Source organism: Diadema setosum, chromosome 17 (assembly GCF_964275005.1).
Source record: "Diadema setosum chromosome 17, eeDiaSeto1, whole genome shotgun sequence".
Classification (NCBI taxonomy): Eukaryota; Metazoa; Echinodermata; class Echinoidea; order Diadematoida; family Diadematidae; genus Diadema; species Diadema setosum.
The window spans coordinates 11,483,492-11,499,180 of record NC_092701.1 but is presented as its reverse complement, the minus strand read 5'-3'; the positions used below and the strand labels follow the sequence as shown (position 1 = coordinate 11,499,180).

At 40.1% G+C, this 15,689-nt stretch overlaps 1 protein-coding gene across 1 annotated transcript in view; it reads right to left on the bottom strand.

Moving 5' to 3' along the window:
* Positions 1-13,249, bottom strand: part of LOC140241177 (uncharacterized) — a 29,739-nt gene extending 16,490 nt beyond the window's left edge. Inside the window, exons 1-5 of the mRNA XM_072320937.1 lie at positions 12,632-13,249; positions 11,386-11,452; positions 8,161-8,430; positions 3,671-3,934; positions 2,685-2,819 (exon numbers count right to left, since the gene is read on the bottom strand). Of these exons, the coding sequence (XP_072177038.1) occupies positions 2,685-2,819; positions 3,671-3,934; positions 8,161-8,430; positions 11,386-11,452; positions 12,632-13,249 (1,354 nt within the window). The remainder of the gene's footprint in view (positions 1-2,684; positions 2,820-3,670; positions 3,935-8,160; positions 8,431-11,385; positions 11,453-12,631) is intronic.
* Between the last annotated feature and the right edge of the window lie 2,440 nt (positions 13,250-15,689).

Here is a 15,689-nt window from a genome sequence, read left to right as displayed (position 1 = left end):
CATGGTACGTGAGTGTAGTTCGGACGAAGAAATCGCTTTCATAACATTATGACTAAAATGTTGTCTTCTTAAAACTACCACTCTAAGTACCGTTTGTTCTTCTTCTTCTTCGTCTTCTTCTACTTCTTCTTCTTCTTCTTCTTCTACTACTACTATGACTTATACGAATAAAAAACAACAAATATGTTTGATAGTTTTATGATAAATTCTACATCACACAATCATAGGAATTAGTTTATTAATTTCACCTTTGTTTGCTCCAATACATGCGATGAAATACATTAGACAATGATTAATATTTGCATAGTCGAGGATTATATCCAAAGTGAAGCAAAATATTATGGAAAGAACTTCTTTGTATGGAAATTGTACAGACGCTTGAATCACACTTATGTAGACGCCTAGTTTACAAGCACATAATAACCCGGACATTTGATACTTTACGAAGAAAAAAGTACAGCTGAAATAAATACGGTTAAGTTAAAGGGCCGAATGCATAAAACAAGCAATTGTTTGTAAGCAATTGCTTCAAGCAAAAGCACAAGCTCGTCTAGCAAAAGGTCTAGCTCAAGCAATTGCTTAAATCCATATGCATAACCTTTTGTTTGTGCCCATACCTTTCGCTTGTCCCGCACAAGCAATTGCTTGCGTTTTCAAAAAAAGGAACGTCACGCCTGTGCGAACACAAGAACAAAGGCGAGTGTGACAGCATGTATTTGAAAGGGTGTGTGTGTGCGGAACATTTCCTGACATAGCAATAGAGCTATCAAATGGCACTCATAAATGCGCACACAGACGCACACACATCAGACTATACACACACACGTACTGGCTGATTCCCATCACTGCTTATAGAGATAGCCCAGATCTGCCAGATCTCACGTGGAGAGAGGTCTCCTTGCTCTCCACCGAAGTCAGACATCTACCTGTTTTTCATCACATTTTGCGTGCTGACCACTGGACTTTCCCGTTTTTTAAATGAAAATGTTTCTAACACTGCTAAAGAGTAATTTCTTGTAGATTTATACCACTCCTGCACAAGTGTGGTCTTTCTTGCATGAATGTGAAAATGATACTTAAAAGGGAACGTCCAAGTTAAGCAAAAGCTCAAGTTCATTTTGCAGAGCTTGGAAAATCGTAAGCAATTGCTAGCAAGAACAAGCAAAAGGTATGTTTTATGCATACGTTTTTAAGCAAACGCTTGGTCTTTAAGCAATTGCTTGCGGGCAGCAAGCAATTGCTTGTGCTTGCTAGCAAAAGCTTCCGCTTGCAAGCAACTGCTTGTTTTTATGCATACGGATTCGAGTAAAAGGCTAGCACAAGCAATTGCTAGCGTTTATGCATCCGGCCCAAAGAAAGGGGCTGTGAATTATGGTGGGGCCTGTACGTATGGAACACTAGTGGTTTTATTGTAACGAGAAATGACAGCCGACTAGAAGGTCATACCATTATATTCACATCACGGTCAAACTGGAAATGTACCTTTTGCAGGAGACGTATTCTTGACGGAACTGTAAGATGACTTTAGATGCAAATAAGAACGGGACGATTATTGGGGTATAAAGTACCTTTTTCAAAAGTGGTGAAAAGAGGTTAACAACGTCTTTAAACTTGTACAAATTACGATATATATAACATTTTGATTTCAGATTTTGCCATGGTTGGTTGGTCCCTCGTAATTCACATGAAAATACTGGTGAGATCACTCTATAAACAGATATATTCTGAACGCAACTATAAGAAGATGCCTGCCTTTGATGCCATTAAGAACGGGATGATTATTGGGGTACAAAGTATACCTTCTTCAAAAGTGTCGAAAAGGAGTTATTAACTACATATCTAAACTTGTACAAGCTATAACACACTTTGATTTTTTACCTCGTTATGTTTGGTAGGTCCCTCAAAATACTATGTGAAATCATTGGTGAGATTACACCTAAAACAGATGGATAGCGTCTCAGTGGTAAGTTCCTTTTAAGGAGATTTCGACTTGTTCTTTTTTTCAAGTCACTTTATATCTACTGGAGACGAGGTAGGTGTTGGGACGGGTGAGAGAGGAGCCTTCTCTGGATTATGATGTATGTACTATAAAATGTATTGAAGCATCTAGTTAGAATAATGGACTAGGTCGTACTTTTTCCTACAATGTCTAAGATAACAAAGTGCATTACACTTTTGTCATCTTTTCCATGTGTCCAGCGTCCTCAGTTCAAGATTTTGTCCTCATAAAGTCGTTCTGAAAGACAAGGAAAACATGTGATGAATGTTTAATGATTTATACCTACAAACTGCAGCGTGTTGCTGATAATGTTCTTCTACTATACATGCATTACATAAGTCTAGGGATACAAAGATACATGCCTCTATGACAAAGAAAGAATGACAAAACTGGAAAAATGACTGAGAATGAAAGTTAAAGTAAAAACAAGATCAGTATAAAATTGAAGTCTCCGGGTTCTAAGTAAACAAGGAATTGGCCTATTGATCTAGACAGCTAATTTTGGATTTCTTTATCTCATATGGAATGAGTTACTATGATTTCTCAAATGTAGCTTAGACTAAGTTCACAAACATTGTTGCCTGTTTCTGAATTGTTTCCAAATGAAATGTCCTATAAAGAGAAAGCCGGGATAAAACTGGATATTCGCATGAAACTCCTTTTCTGTCACAGATTCCAGACAAACCTGTTACTTCGGGCGTGTCTTTCTTCCTCTGCATGACGGTGACGACGCACACCACAACAGCGAGAACGAATAGGACGATGAGGAGGGCGTACGTTGTCGACATTGTTTGCAAGATTCCAGTTACATGTACGTAGTCTGGAGAAACAGACAGACAGACAGACAGACGGAAAGGCACGTTACGGCGTTTTATGAATGATTTCGTAATTTCATCAGATTGCAGTTCTCGTTTGTAACCACTGGTAGCCTACCAAGATGAAAATAAACTTGGTGTGTACGATCGCACAACACCGAAATTAAAACGTCCCGTCTTGAAACGTATTACATTGTCACCGTCTCTCTAATAAGTGGTCGCTACCATATGATCTGACATTGCAGTAAATGTCAGCGTAAAACTACGTTTAAATTCCTAGTCCTATCTCAAATTGCACAAACATGGTAGTTCATTTCACCAAGAATCGTCATGTATTAGCACTATCTTAAACATTTATTTTAGAAGTTATGTAACAGATATTATGTCTACACATGTTATCTTCGTTGTGCTTATCTATAATCGACTACCATACGTAACTGGACATTAAAATTCTACTCAAATAGAATACGAAACGTTGTCTTTTTCACTTTTTTGTTATGTGTTTTGATATGATTCATTTTTCTGTTCTCTCAGCCTCTGTCTTCATCCGATCTAACCAAACAAATCCCATGCAAAGTTTAGGTGTACTCGAACATTGGCACTACTATATTTTGCGTCGTACACAAATATATTAAATATGCTGCTGACATAGATAAGGATTTTTAGCTTCTGAGAAAGAAACATATGCAGGCCTATTCTCTTTTTTATGATATAGAGCTTACCCTGTGTAAGTTGTAAAACGAAAGTGGGAAATGGTCGAAAGTAATAGACAAACTCAATATCATTCTTCGTCTGAGTAAACAGATGTTATATCCACGAAATTTGTGGATGATATTGTTGTTAACCAAACGCCTACCAGTCGGACAATAAATTTCCGATGCAGTGATGAAACCGAAGTCGTTGAGGGCGCTACAAGTGACAGAGACACATTTCACAGGTTTGGGGCTGAGATAGACCCACGGAGATCTGCCCCTCGAGAGCGTCAGGTTGTCTCCTGTAATCACGTACTGGTGGAAATCAGGGTTGGGTTGGTAATCTTCGGTCACGTGACACAAAATTACGACAACCGTCACATTGTCATCGGACGTATACTCGGACAACTTGATCTCAATCACATCATCTGTTAAGGTATTCAGGAGACATTGGAGAAACAAGCGAGTATGAGTTCAGTGAAGTCTTAGAGAGTTTATGCCTGTCTTCATGAAAGCAGTATCTACTCACGCTGGATGGTGATGTAAACAACAACAAAGATTGTAAAGTTGTGAATATGAAAAGAATGAAATATGCTATCTTCATTGTGTTCGAAGTACTCACTGTGCAGTAATAATAATGAAGGTGACAAAAAACAGTTATTTTCCAAGTTCTTTTACGCCGGAGGATGACCGTCATCCACCATAGTTTAATATGTATAGACGCGATGAGCGGCCGTACATCTTTGAAAGTATCGAAGTACGGACACGGACACGGACATGAGGAAGAACAGCCGTCTGGCTGAATCATGTGCCGAGTTGAAATAAATAAATGAAATAAATGAAAGTACAGCATCGTCAAAAGAATGAAAGAGCAGCTCCTTATACGACTAATTCGATTAGGAGATTATAACATATTGTGTGTCTCTATTCTATAATATTCATCTATAAATTCTTGCGTAACGATGATAATGGCTGACAGGGTTTAATGGAAATCGGCCATGAGCTAGTTTAGTAACAGGTAAGCTTTCCACGGCCATCTTTTGAATGAATCTTAAGAAGGGCTCACACTCATTGTCTGTGTTTAGAAAGTCAGATATCACGTACCTCTGGGACAATGCAAACTAAGAGAGGTTGTTAACCCATGGACATTGCTTCCTGTGCATCTGATGTTGAGACACCTGTTCTGATGTGACGTCAAAATGGCAGACGTATTTCTTGAAGAGACGATCATGCTTTCACCGTTTACCTCGATACCAACAATGTTGATAGGATGTTTGGGTTGGTCCGACGAATCGATAGAACAGGTGATGTTAATATTGGTGGTATCCGTGTCGTTTTGAAATTGGATTGAGATCAGACCTTCTTCCGGTGGATCTATCAAGATCAAGTGTAATGGGTGAATGGCAGTAGTAGAAATAAGGAAGATACGACTTTCTGCCACAAATGTTCATAATAACTTGAGTGCCAGTATACACGATAAAAGATTTCATGAACATTGACACGAACCTCCAGTTGTGATGGAATACGTCAATCACTAGAACTCAACATCAGAAAGTTTAACACTTTCTCTTCCCAAAGTATTGGATAAGGCTCCTTTTATGAGTCTTTCACGCAGATGTTTTTGTTTTTCAGATGTTATACTTGAATATTGTGATAGAATATGTAACTGGTGTTTATCTGTAAGCCTCGATATTGTATCTTCGTCTTGTTCTGTCTTCTTTCTCTTACTTCTCTAGTAAACTGAGAGATTTAGTTATGACACTGCCAAGTTTTAACTTTCAAAAAGTCTTGTAAAGCTTTGAAATGTGTAGACCTCCAGGGTCAAATCTAAGTTCACATTCTCCTCCGATGATTTATTGGGTAACTACTACTGTATCTCACATGATGCTGGACAAAGTTTTTGTTTGTTTGTTTCCTTTCTCTCTTGTTCCCCTTTGCTATGTAGCCTTTTTCTGTGTGCCCTGATTGCAATCTAAAGCATTTGGTTTCTTAAGGGTTTGATACGCAAATTATTGAGCTATAAAGGACAAGCCCCCCCCCCCCAAAAAAAAAAGTTTTGCTCTTAAATATTGTTCACTTTGATATTTACATTTTCATAAATCATCTCTCTTTTCCCTTAAACTGTCACTTGTTACCTCAGGGAGAATCGTGACGTCTCTACAGGTAACAAAGTTTCCGGAAGATGTAGTTGTAAACCGTACAGACTGAATTGAGTTCTTTTATCATACTAGGTGTTACAAAAAAACATTTCCCACTTTTGATCCTTTATAGTTTGAAAACTTAGGATAAAAAGTGTGAAATGTTTTTTTAACACCTAGTAGTTGTTCGTAATGACAGCAGGCGTTTATAGCGATAAGCCAAAGAGAATGAAAGTAACATGTAAGTATTATACATATATGCGTACATGTACATTACAATTAAGGAAAACACATCCACACATCTATGACACAAGTACGCGTATGATTTGATTTGAATCTACTTCACCTGTAGGGCAATATGTTTCCGTAGTGTTTGTCGAACCGAGATCGTTGGTTCCAGTGCAAGTTACTACGGTACAGTTTTCAGGCCTTGTCGATATGGTGGTCGATGGCCTGGTTGACAATGATACAGTCTTCTTTCCAACCTTGACTTCGAAAGTATGCAGTGGAGGATGAAGCACGATCTTTTCATTTACGTGACAGTTTATGACCAATATTGGTTGGTTATTTTTGCCCAGTTTCTCTTCCAGCTGAATGTCGATTATTCCAGGGCGAGGTGGATCTGTTAACATGTGTTCGAAAGAGAAGGAGAGAGAAAGAGAGAGAGAGACAGAGAGAGAGAGATAGAGAGAGAGAGAGAGGGAGAGCCAAACACACACAAAAACAGGAAGCGCCTCTAGATGTGATCTGTCATCACCTAACATTGAAAATGTCGCAGTCATTAAAGACGAGAAATATACACATTAAAGTGGTTTAGCAGAAAAGAATCAAGGAAAGGTAACTATGATATCTTAACTACCTATGACAAGAATTTCTCGGAGTAGGAATAAAATGTTTGTCGGCTTTTCACGAAGCAATTTCCATCTTTGTTGTTGGTGTTGTTGTTGTTGATGTAATGTGCTTGAATGCGCAATCTCTTGCGCACTTGATTGCATTTAAACTTGAACGGTGAATGGTTTATCAGGGGGTACACAAACTCTACGTTTTAAGGTTGATACATTAAACCTGAATGTTTCTTCTGATTTTGGTCTTCAGAAAGCAAACGAAACATGCGGAAGGTTAGTGCAAGTATCGTACTACTTTCATTCCCTCACCTCTAGGGCAATAAATCTTGAGAGCAGAAGTCGACCCATAGTCATTATGACCACTACAATACGTATCCTATACTACTATCCCCTCACCATGTGGGCAATAGGTCTCGATAGAAGAAGCCATTCTGACCAGGTATCGTACCACTATCATCCTCTCATCTATCGGGCAGTATAGGTCTCCATAGAAGAAATCGACCCATAGCCATTCTGACCAAAACAAGTATCCTGCTACTATCATCCTCTCACCTGTCGGGCAATAGGTCTCGATAGAAGAAGTCGACTCATAGCCATTCTGACCAAATCGTACTACTGTCATTGCCTCACTTGTCGGGCAGTATACATGGTATAGGTCTCGATAGAAGAAGTCGACCCATAGTCATTCTGACCAATAAAAGCATCCTATATATACTATTTGCATCCCCTCACTTCTAGGGCAGTAGGTCTCGAGAGCAAATGTCGACCCATAGCCATTCTGACCAATACAAGTATCCTACTACTTTCATTCCCTCACCTGTCGGGTAGTAGGTCTCGATAGAAGAAGTCGACCCATAGTCATTCTGACCAATACAAGTATCCTACTACTATCATCCCCTCACCTCTAGGGCAGTAGGTCTCGAGAGCAAATGTCGACCCATAGCCATTCTGACCAATACAAGTTTCCTACTACTTTCATTCCCTCACCTGTCGGGTAGTTGGTCTCGATAGAAGAAGTCGACCCATAGTCATTCTGACCAATAAAAGCATCCTATATACTATTTACATCCCCTCACTTCTAGGGCAGTAGGTGTCGAGAGCAAATGTCGACCCATAGCCATTCTGACCAATACAAGTATCCTACTACTTTCATTCCCTCACCTGTCGGGTAGTAGGTCTCGATAGAAGAAGTCGACCCATAGTCATTCTGACCAATACAAGTATCCTACTACTATCATCCCCTCACCTCTAGGGCAGTAGGTCTCGAGAGCAAATGTCGACCCATAGCCATTCTGACCAATACAAGTTTCCTACTACTTTCATTCCCTCACCTGTCGGGTAGTTGGTCTCGATAGAAGAAGTCGACCCATAGTCATTCTGACCAATACAAGTATCCTACTACTATCATCCCCTCACCTCTAGGGCAGTAGGTGTCGAGAGCAAATGTCGACCCATAGCCATTCTGACCAATACAAGTATCCTACTACTTTCATTCCCTCACCTGTCGGGTAGTAGGTCTCGATAGAAGAAGTCGACCCATAGTCATTCTGACCAATACAAGTATCCTACTACTTTCATTCCCTCACCTGTCGGGTAGTAGGTGTCGATAGAAGAAGTCGACCTATAGTCATTCTGACCAATACAAGTATCCTACTACTTTCATTCCCTCACCTGTCGGGCAGTAGGTCTCGATAGAAGAAGTCGATCCATAGTCATTCTGACCAATACAAGTGACGTTCATGCACCATTCGGGACGTGGTGATAGGATTAGAGAGCTGGAGTTAGACTCCGTCCCAGTCTCAGTTTGGATGATAAAAGTGTGGAGACGAGGAAACGGCTGGTCTCGCGAGTCCACGTGACAAGTGATGGAGAGGATGACTGCAGTGCTAGGTAGTCTTTTCTCAAGGAATTCCACAGATATTATTTCGGCGACAGGTGGATCTTTTAAAACAGTGAAGTTCAAGAAATACCCAATTAAAGTGATTATTTCGAGTGTTTTTGCTTCAAACTTAGTTTAGTTTCATCTGTCTAAAAGAGTATTATTGCACACTTGTTACAGGTGACTTTACACCTGATATTACCTTTTGGACAGTATATCGTGGATGCTGTTGTTTCGCCAATCCCGTTGCTTCCAACACAAGACACTTGGATACACCATCTAGGACGAGGTGATATGGTAGTGCGAGGAGATGAAGAACGCGACAAAATGACGTCATCAGCCGAGATGACGTAAGACTCGATAGCCGGAAAGGGTTTGTCCCTGGAAATCACGTGACATTCGATGTCGAGGGATGTTTGATTGTGAATGTCTACTCGCTCATGGAACCTGATGGACAGTGTGCCGTTCAATGGAGGACCTAAGTGTGAAATTGAAATAAAGATTCATATCATTCATATTAACTGTTTCTTCTCCTCACAGAAAGTTCACGAAAACTGATGAAGATGAAAACACGTGATGGCAGTTTTCGTGACTGTCTCCTTCAGGTTTCAGCCGTACATACCCCGTATGTGTTACGACGCGAACACTGATTTCAAGATCGACGATTTATAGATATTTACTTACGATACGTAATGTAAAGAGAGGATCGGTGTGGTACATTTGCCACCTCAGTTCTATTCACTTTTGAACTTTAATATCTGGATACCCGGAAGCCAGTATGTTCATGAATTTCTCATTTAGAGTGCAGCTTTGGTACATTTCGTGTTGAATTTCTTTGTCATTCCTGCTTCCTTGTTCTTAGCAAGATACATTCATGGAAAAGAAACAATGCATAAGCATGTTGTTTCCATTTGGCTTTTTGTGATCAAGCTGTTGATATTTCACAAGAGTAGTTCTTCAAGCAAGGTATTAGGAGGCACTGGGATATAGCGGTTGACTGTGCATATTGATGAGGCATTCCTTGCGTTCTTGATATTGTTACCGTTATTATTAGGTATGCTTTCATCAATAGTGAAATAATGTCTTTCTCGTCACTTTTCATTGAGGTGTTTTTTTCCTTCATATCATCTTAGAGTACTCAATTATTGGCTCACGAACATTTGGTCAAATTGATCAATGACATAGTCCACAAGGATCACTCACACAGACGAATGTATATCATACAGAACTCATGGACAAACAAACCACAGAGAGAGACAAAAGATGTAGACAGGTAATAAAAGAACACCCATTAATTATATATATATACATATATATATATATATATAGACGATGAAGACAAACAAGTTGACATAATGCATTAGAATCCAACTTCATTTATTTGTAAACCAAATTTTCGACCCTTGCACGGATCTTCCTCAGGGTAACAGTGATATTTGTATTTGAAGCTCAGCACAGAAAAATAATAATAATAACAAAGAAACGCGCCTGGTTGTCAGCTTAGAGTTTGAGCTAGGTTAGCAACCAACACGCACGGTTGTTAGCTTAAAATCCTTAAACTCAATTATGACGTAACAATGCATCATAAAATGCATAAGAAGTAAGACATAGACATTTTCAAATCAAACTGATCGTTTACCAGCCGCGCAAAATACATACCAACACGCACGGTTGTTAGCTCATAATTTGCGCTATCTTCATGAGTGCAAAATCCTTAAACTCAATTATGACGTAACAATGTATCATAAAATGCATAAGTAAGACATAGACATTTTCAAATCAAACTGATCGTTTACCAGCCGCGCAAAATACATACCAACACGCACGGTTGTTAGCTCAAAATTTGCGCTATCTTCATGAGTGCAAAATCCTTAAACTCAATTATGACGTAACAATGCATCATAAAATGCATAAGAAGTAAGACATAGACATTTTCAAATCAAACTGATCGTTTACCAGCCGCGCAAAATACATACCAACACGCACGGTTGTTAGCTCATAATTTGCGCTATCTTCATGAGTGCAAAATCCTTAAACTCAATTATGACGTAACAATGTATCATAAAATGCATAAGTAAGACATAGACATTTTCAAATCAAACTGATCGTTTACCAGCCGCGCAAAATACATACCAACACGCACGGTTGTTAGCTCAAAAATTGCGCTATCTTCATGAGTGCAAAATCCTTAAACTCAATTATGACGTAACAATGTATCATAAAATGCATAAGAAGTAAGACATAGACATTTTCAAATCAAAGTGATCGTTTACCAGCCGCGCAAAATACATACCAACACGCACGGTTGTTAGCTCAAAATTTGCGCTTTCTTCATGAGTGCAAAATCCTTAAATTCAATTATGACGTAACAATGTATCATAAAATGCATAAGTAGTATAGTAAGACATAGACATTTTCAAATCAAACTGATCGTTTACCAGCCGCGCAAAACATATAGCAACCCGAAGAGAGCATAACGATTAAAATATGCAGATAAAACATCTAAAGGCATGTTTGAGTAATAGCCGGTAAACTTTATCGAATTGGGCCTAAATTGAGGCGCAGAGACAAAGAGATATACTACTTAAAGAAACTATATTTGCCTAGCCATGACAGGTCTCTGTTCAGCCCAGTCTGAAAACTCTTGCTACGAATTATAGCGCGTAGTTCAGCCAATTTTCTCTCATCCGCGGATTTATACCCGCCCCCGAAGAGGCAGATCTTAAGATCACTTAAGGAATGGTCGGTTTGGCTGAAATGCTCGGCTACTGGGAAACCGGTTCGGCGTTGCCTGATTGTACATCTGTGGTTATTGAATCGCATTCTGAAACTTGTACTTGTTTCACCAATATAGGCTACTCCAGGGCATTTGTTACAAAGAAAACAATACAAAACGTTACTTAAATCACAGTTGTGAGCAGGAGGATAGATGGTATAATCAGATGAGAGCTGTACGGAGTTATCCGTTATTATGTGAGCACATATCTGACAGCGCGTTTTGCCACATTGTTTGTTACCTCTAGGTTGAGGTGGGCCGGGTAGCTGATTCCTCACCAGTAATCTTTTCAGACTGGGCGGCTGTCTCTGTGCATGTAGGGGGGCCCTAGGCATGATTTTAGCAAGTTTTTCATCGACCGTGATTGTGGGCCACTCTTTCTTGATTGTAAGGGCAAGTTGGCGACCTTTCGGGTGATACGTGGAGACAAAGGGGACTGCTTCTTCCCCTTTGTTTTTTCTTTTTTGTACGAGAAGAGCCTCTCTACTTTTTCGGCTCACACTTTCCATGGATTTCTTGATCAAGTTGATCGGATAACCGCGCTCAATGAAATGCCTGCCTAGTTGCAGTGCATCCGATTCGTAGGTATGAGGGTCGGATTTTATTCTTTTGTACCTCAATAGTTGGCTGTACACTATTGACTCCTTGATGTGCGTAGGATGGAATGAGTTATAATTAAGATAGGTGAAGGAGTCAGTCGGCTTAGTGTACACCGATGTTTGGAGTTTCTGCCCATTTGGGGAAAGAGTGACCGTGACGTCAAGGAAGTGGACTTTCTCTTGTGAACTTTCCATGGTGAATTTGATGTTACCATCGTGTGAATCAAACCTTTCATGAAAGGATTTGAGGTCATTGGTATCATGTGGCCATATCATGAAAATATCATCTATGTACCGGAGGTACAAACTGGGTTGAAGATGGGATTTTGAGAGAAAGTCCTCCTCCAACTCGGCCATGAAGATGTTTGCGTAAGCGGGAGCCATTTTTGTACCCATTGCAGTACCTTTGCTTTGAAGAAAATATTCACCATCAAACTTGAAATAGTTGTGTTTGAGGATGAATTCTGCCAATGTCGCTAAGTCGTCAATTTCAGTATGAGAATATTCCGAATGACGACGCAAGAAGGATTGCAAAGCCTGAACACCTTCCTCATGAGGTATGTTGGTATATAAGCTTTTCACATCCATAGTCACAAGAGTGCATCCCTTCGTAATTTCGGTAGAGTTTATCTTGTTCAAGAAGTCTGTGGTGTCTTTAACATAACTTCTGATATTAGGTAAGCATGTCTGAAGTTTTTTGTCGACATACTCTGACATACACTCCGTAAGGCATTTTACACTTGAAATAATGGGTCTGCCAGGAGGAATAATGTGGTGCTCTTTTGCTTTTGATACCACTTCTTGCGCGTCATTCTCATTACAGTCAGTCACACTAGCTACCAATTTAGGAAGTTTGTGAATTTTAGGAAGCATGTAAAATTCACTTACCTTGGGTACTGCTGGCACAAGGCTATGGCTATCACTTACACTACTCAGATTATCTACACAGTCCAGTGCTTGTTTGACGTAGTCCGTTGTAGGATCCGAATCAAGTTGTGTGTAGTAGTCCTCATCGGATAGTTGTCGGGTAGCCTCGGTGATGTAGTCCTTCTTGTCCTGGATAACAACGGCACCTCCTTTATCTGCCGGTTTGATTACGATGTCGACGTTGTTCTGCAGACTCTTTATAGCTTGGCGTTGGCTGGGATCCGGTTGGACAGTGTGGTGGTCGTCGAAGTCACGCAAGAAGTTGTCGAGATGATGTTCCACACTAGACGTGTACCTGTCGATAAAGGGATTCTTCCCTCCAGGTGGCGTCCATCGGGGCTTTGATGTAGATTGGTTTGTCCGTTTTTTGGTGCGTTCCTGCTGGAGTTGGTCAGACACATGCTGGTCATTACGATCACCGTTGTCATCCTTTGAGAAGAATTCTCGAAGTTTGACACGACGATTGAATGACTCAACGTCAAAGCATAGTTGTACCTTGTCAAGACGCCTTTGGGGGCAGTATGAGAGACCCAAGTTGAGAGTGTTGACTATGGATGTGAAAAGCTTATATACCAACATACCTCATGAGGAAGGTGTTCAGCTTTGCAATCCTTCTTGCGTCGTCATTCGGAATATTCTCATGCTGAAATTGACGACTTAGCGACATTGGCAGAATTCATCCTCAAACACAATTATTTCAAGTTTGATGGTGAATATTTTCTTCAAAGCAAAGGTACTGCAATGGGTACAAAAATGGCTCCCGCTTACGCAAACATCTTCATGGCCGAGTTGGAGGAGGACTTTCTCTCAAAATCCCATCTTCAACCCAGTTTGTACCTCCGGTACATAGATGATATTTTCATGATATGGCCACATGATACCAACGACCTCAAATCCTTTCATGAAAGGTTTGATTCACACGATGGTAACATCAAATTCACCATGGAAAGTTCACAAGAGAAAGTCCACTTCCTTGACGTCACGGTCACTCTTTCCCCAAATGGGCAGAAACTCCAAACATCGGTGTACACTAAGCCGACTGACTCCTTCACCTATCTTAATTATAACTCATTCCATCCTACGCACATCAAGGAGTCAATAGTGTACAGCCAACTATTGAGGTACAAAAGAATAACATCCGACCCTCATACCTACGAATCGGATGCACTGCAACTAGGCAGGCATTTCATTGAGCGCGGTTACCCGATCAACTTGATCAAGAAATCCATGGAAAGTGTGAGCCGAAAAAGTAGAGAGGCTCTTCTCGTACAAAAAAGAAAAAACAAAGGGGAAGAAGCAGTCCCCTTTGTCTCCACGTATCACCCGAAAGGTCGCCAACTTGCCCTTACAATCAAGAAAGAGTGGCCCACAATCACGGTCGATGAAAAACTTGCTAAAATCATGCCTAGGGCCCCCCTACATGCACAGAGACAGCCGCCCAGTCTGAAAAGATTACTGGTGAGGAATCAGCTACCCGGCCCACCTCAACCTAGAGGTAACAAACAATGTGGCAAAACGCGCTGTCAGATATGTGCTCACATAATAACGGATAACTCCGTACAGCTCTCATCTGATTATACCATCTATCCTCCTGCTCACAACTGTGATTTAAGTAACGTTTTGTATTGTTTTCTTTGTAACAAATGCCCTGGAGTAGCCTATATTGGTGAAACAAGTACAAGTTTCAGAATGCGATTCAATAACCACAGATGTACAATCAGGCAACGCCGAACCGGTTTCCCAGTAGCCGAGCATTTCAGCCAAACCGACCATTCCTTAAGTGATCTTAAGATCTGCCTCTTCGGGGGCGGGTATAAATCCGCGGATGAGAGAAAATTGGCTGAACTACGCGCTATAATTCGTAGCAAGAGTTTTCAGACTGGGCTGAACAGAGACCTGTCATGGCTAGGCAAATATAGTTTCTTTAAGTAGTATATCTCTTTGTCTCTGCGCCTCAATTTAGGCCCAATTCGATAAAGTTTACCGACTATTACTCAAACATGCCTTTAGATGTTTTATCTGCATATTTTAATCGTTATGCTCTCTTCGGGTTGCTATATGTTTTGCGCGGCTGGTAAACGATCAGTTTGATTTGAAAATGTCTATGTCTTACTATACTACTTATGCATTTTATGATACATTGTTACGTCATAATTGAATTTAAGGATTTTGCACTCATGAAGAAAGCGCAAATTTTGAGCTAACAACCGTGCGTGTTGGTATGTATTTTGCGCGGCTGGTAAACGATCACTTTGATTTGAATATGTCTATGTCTTACTTCTTATGCATTTTATGATACATTGTTACGTCATAATTGAGTTTAAGGATATTGCACTCATGAAGATAGCGCAAATTTTGAGCTAACAACCGTGCGTGTTGGTATGTATTTTGCGCGGCTGGTAAACGATCAGTTTGATTTGAAAATGTCTATGTCTTACTTATGCATTTTATGATACATTGTTACGTCATAATTGAGTTTAAGGATTTTGCACTCATGAAGATAGCGCAAATTATGAGCTAACAACCGTGCGTGTTGGTATGTATTTTGCGCGGCTGGTAAACGATCAGTTTGATTTGAAAATGTCTATGTCTTACTTCTTATGCATTTTATGATACATTGTTACGTCATAATTGAGTTTAAGGATTTTGCACTCATGAAGATAGCGCAAATTTTGAGCTAACAACCGTGCGTGTTGGTATGTATTTTGCGCGGCTGGTAAACGATCACTTTGATTTGAAAATGTCTATGTCTTACTTAAGCATTTTATGATACATTGTTACGTCATAATTGAGTTTAAGGATTTTGCACTCATGAAGATAGCGCAAATTATGAGCTAACAACCGTGCGTGTTGGTATGTATTTTGCGCGGCTGGTAAACGATCAGTTTGATTTGAAAATGTCTATGTCTTACTTCTTATGCATTTTATGATGCATTGTTACGTCATAATTGAGTTTAAGGATTTTAAGCTAACAACCGTGCGTGTTGGTTGCTAACCTAGCTCAAACTCTAAGCTGACA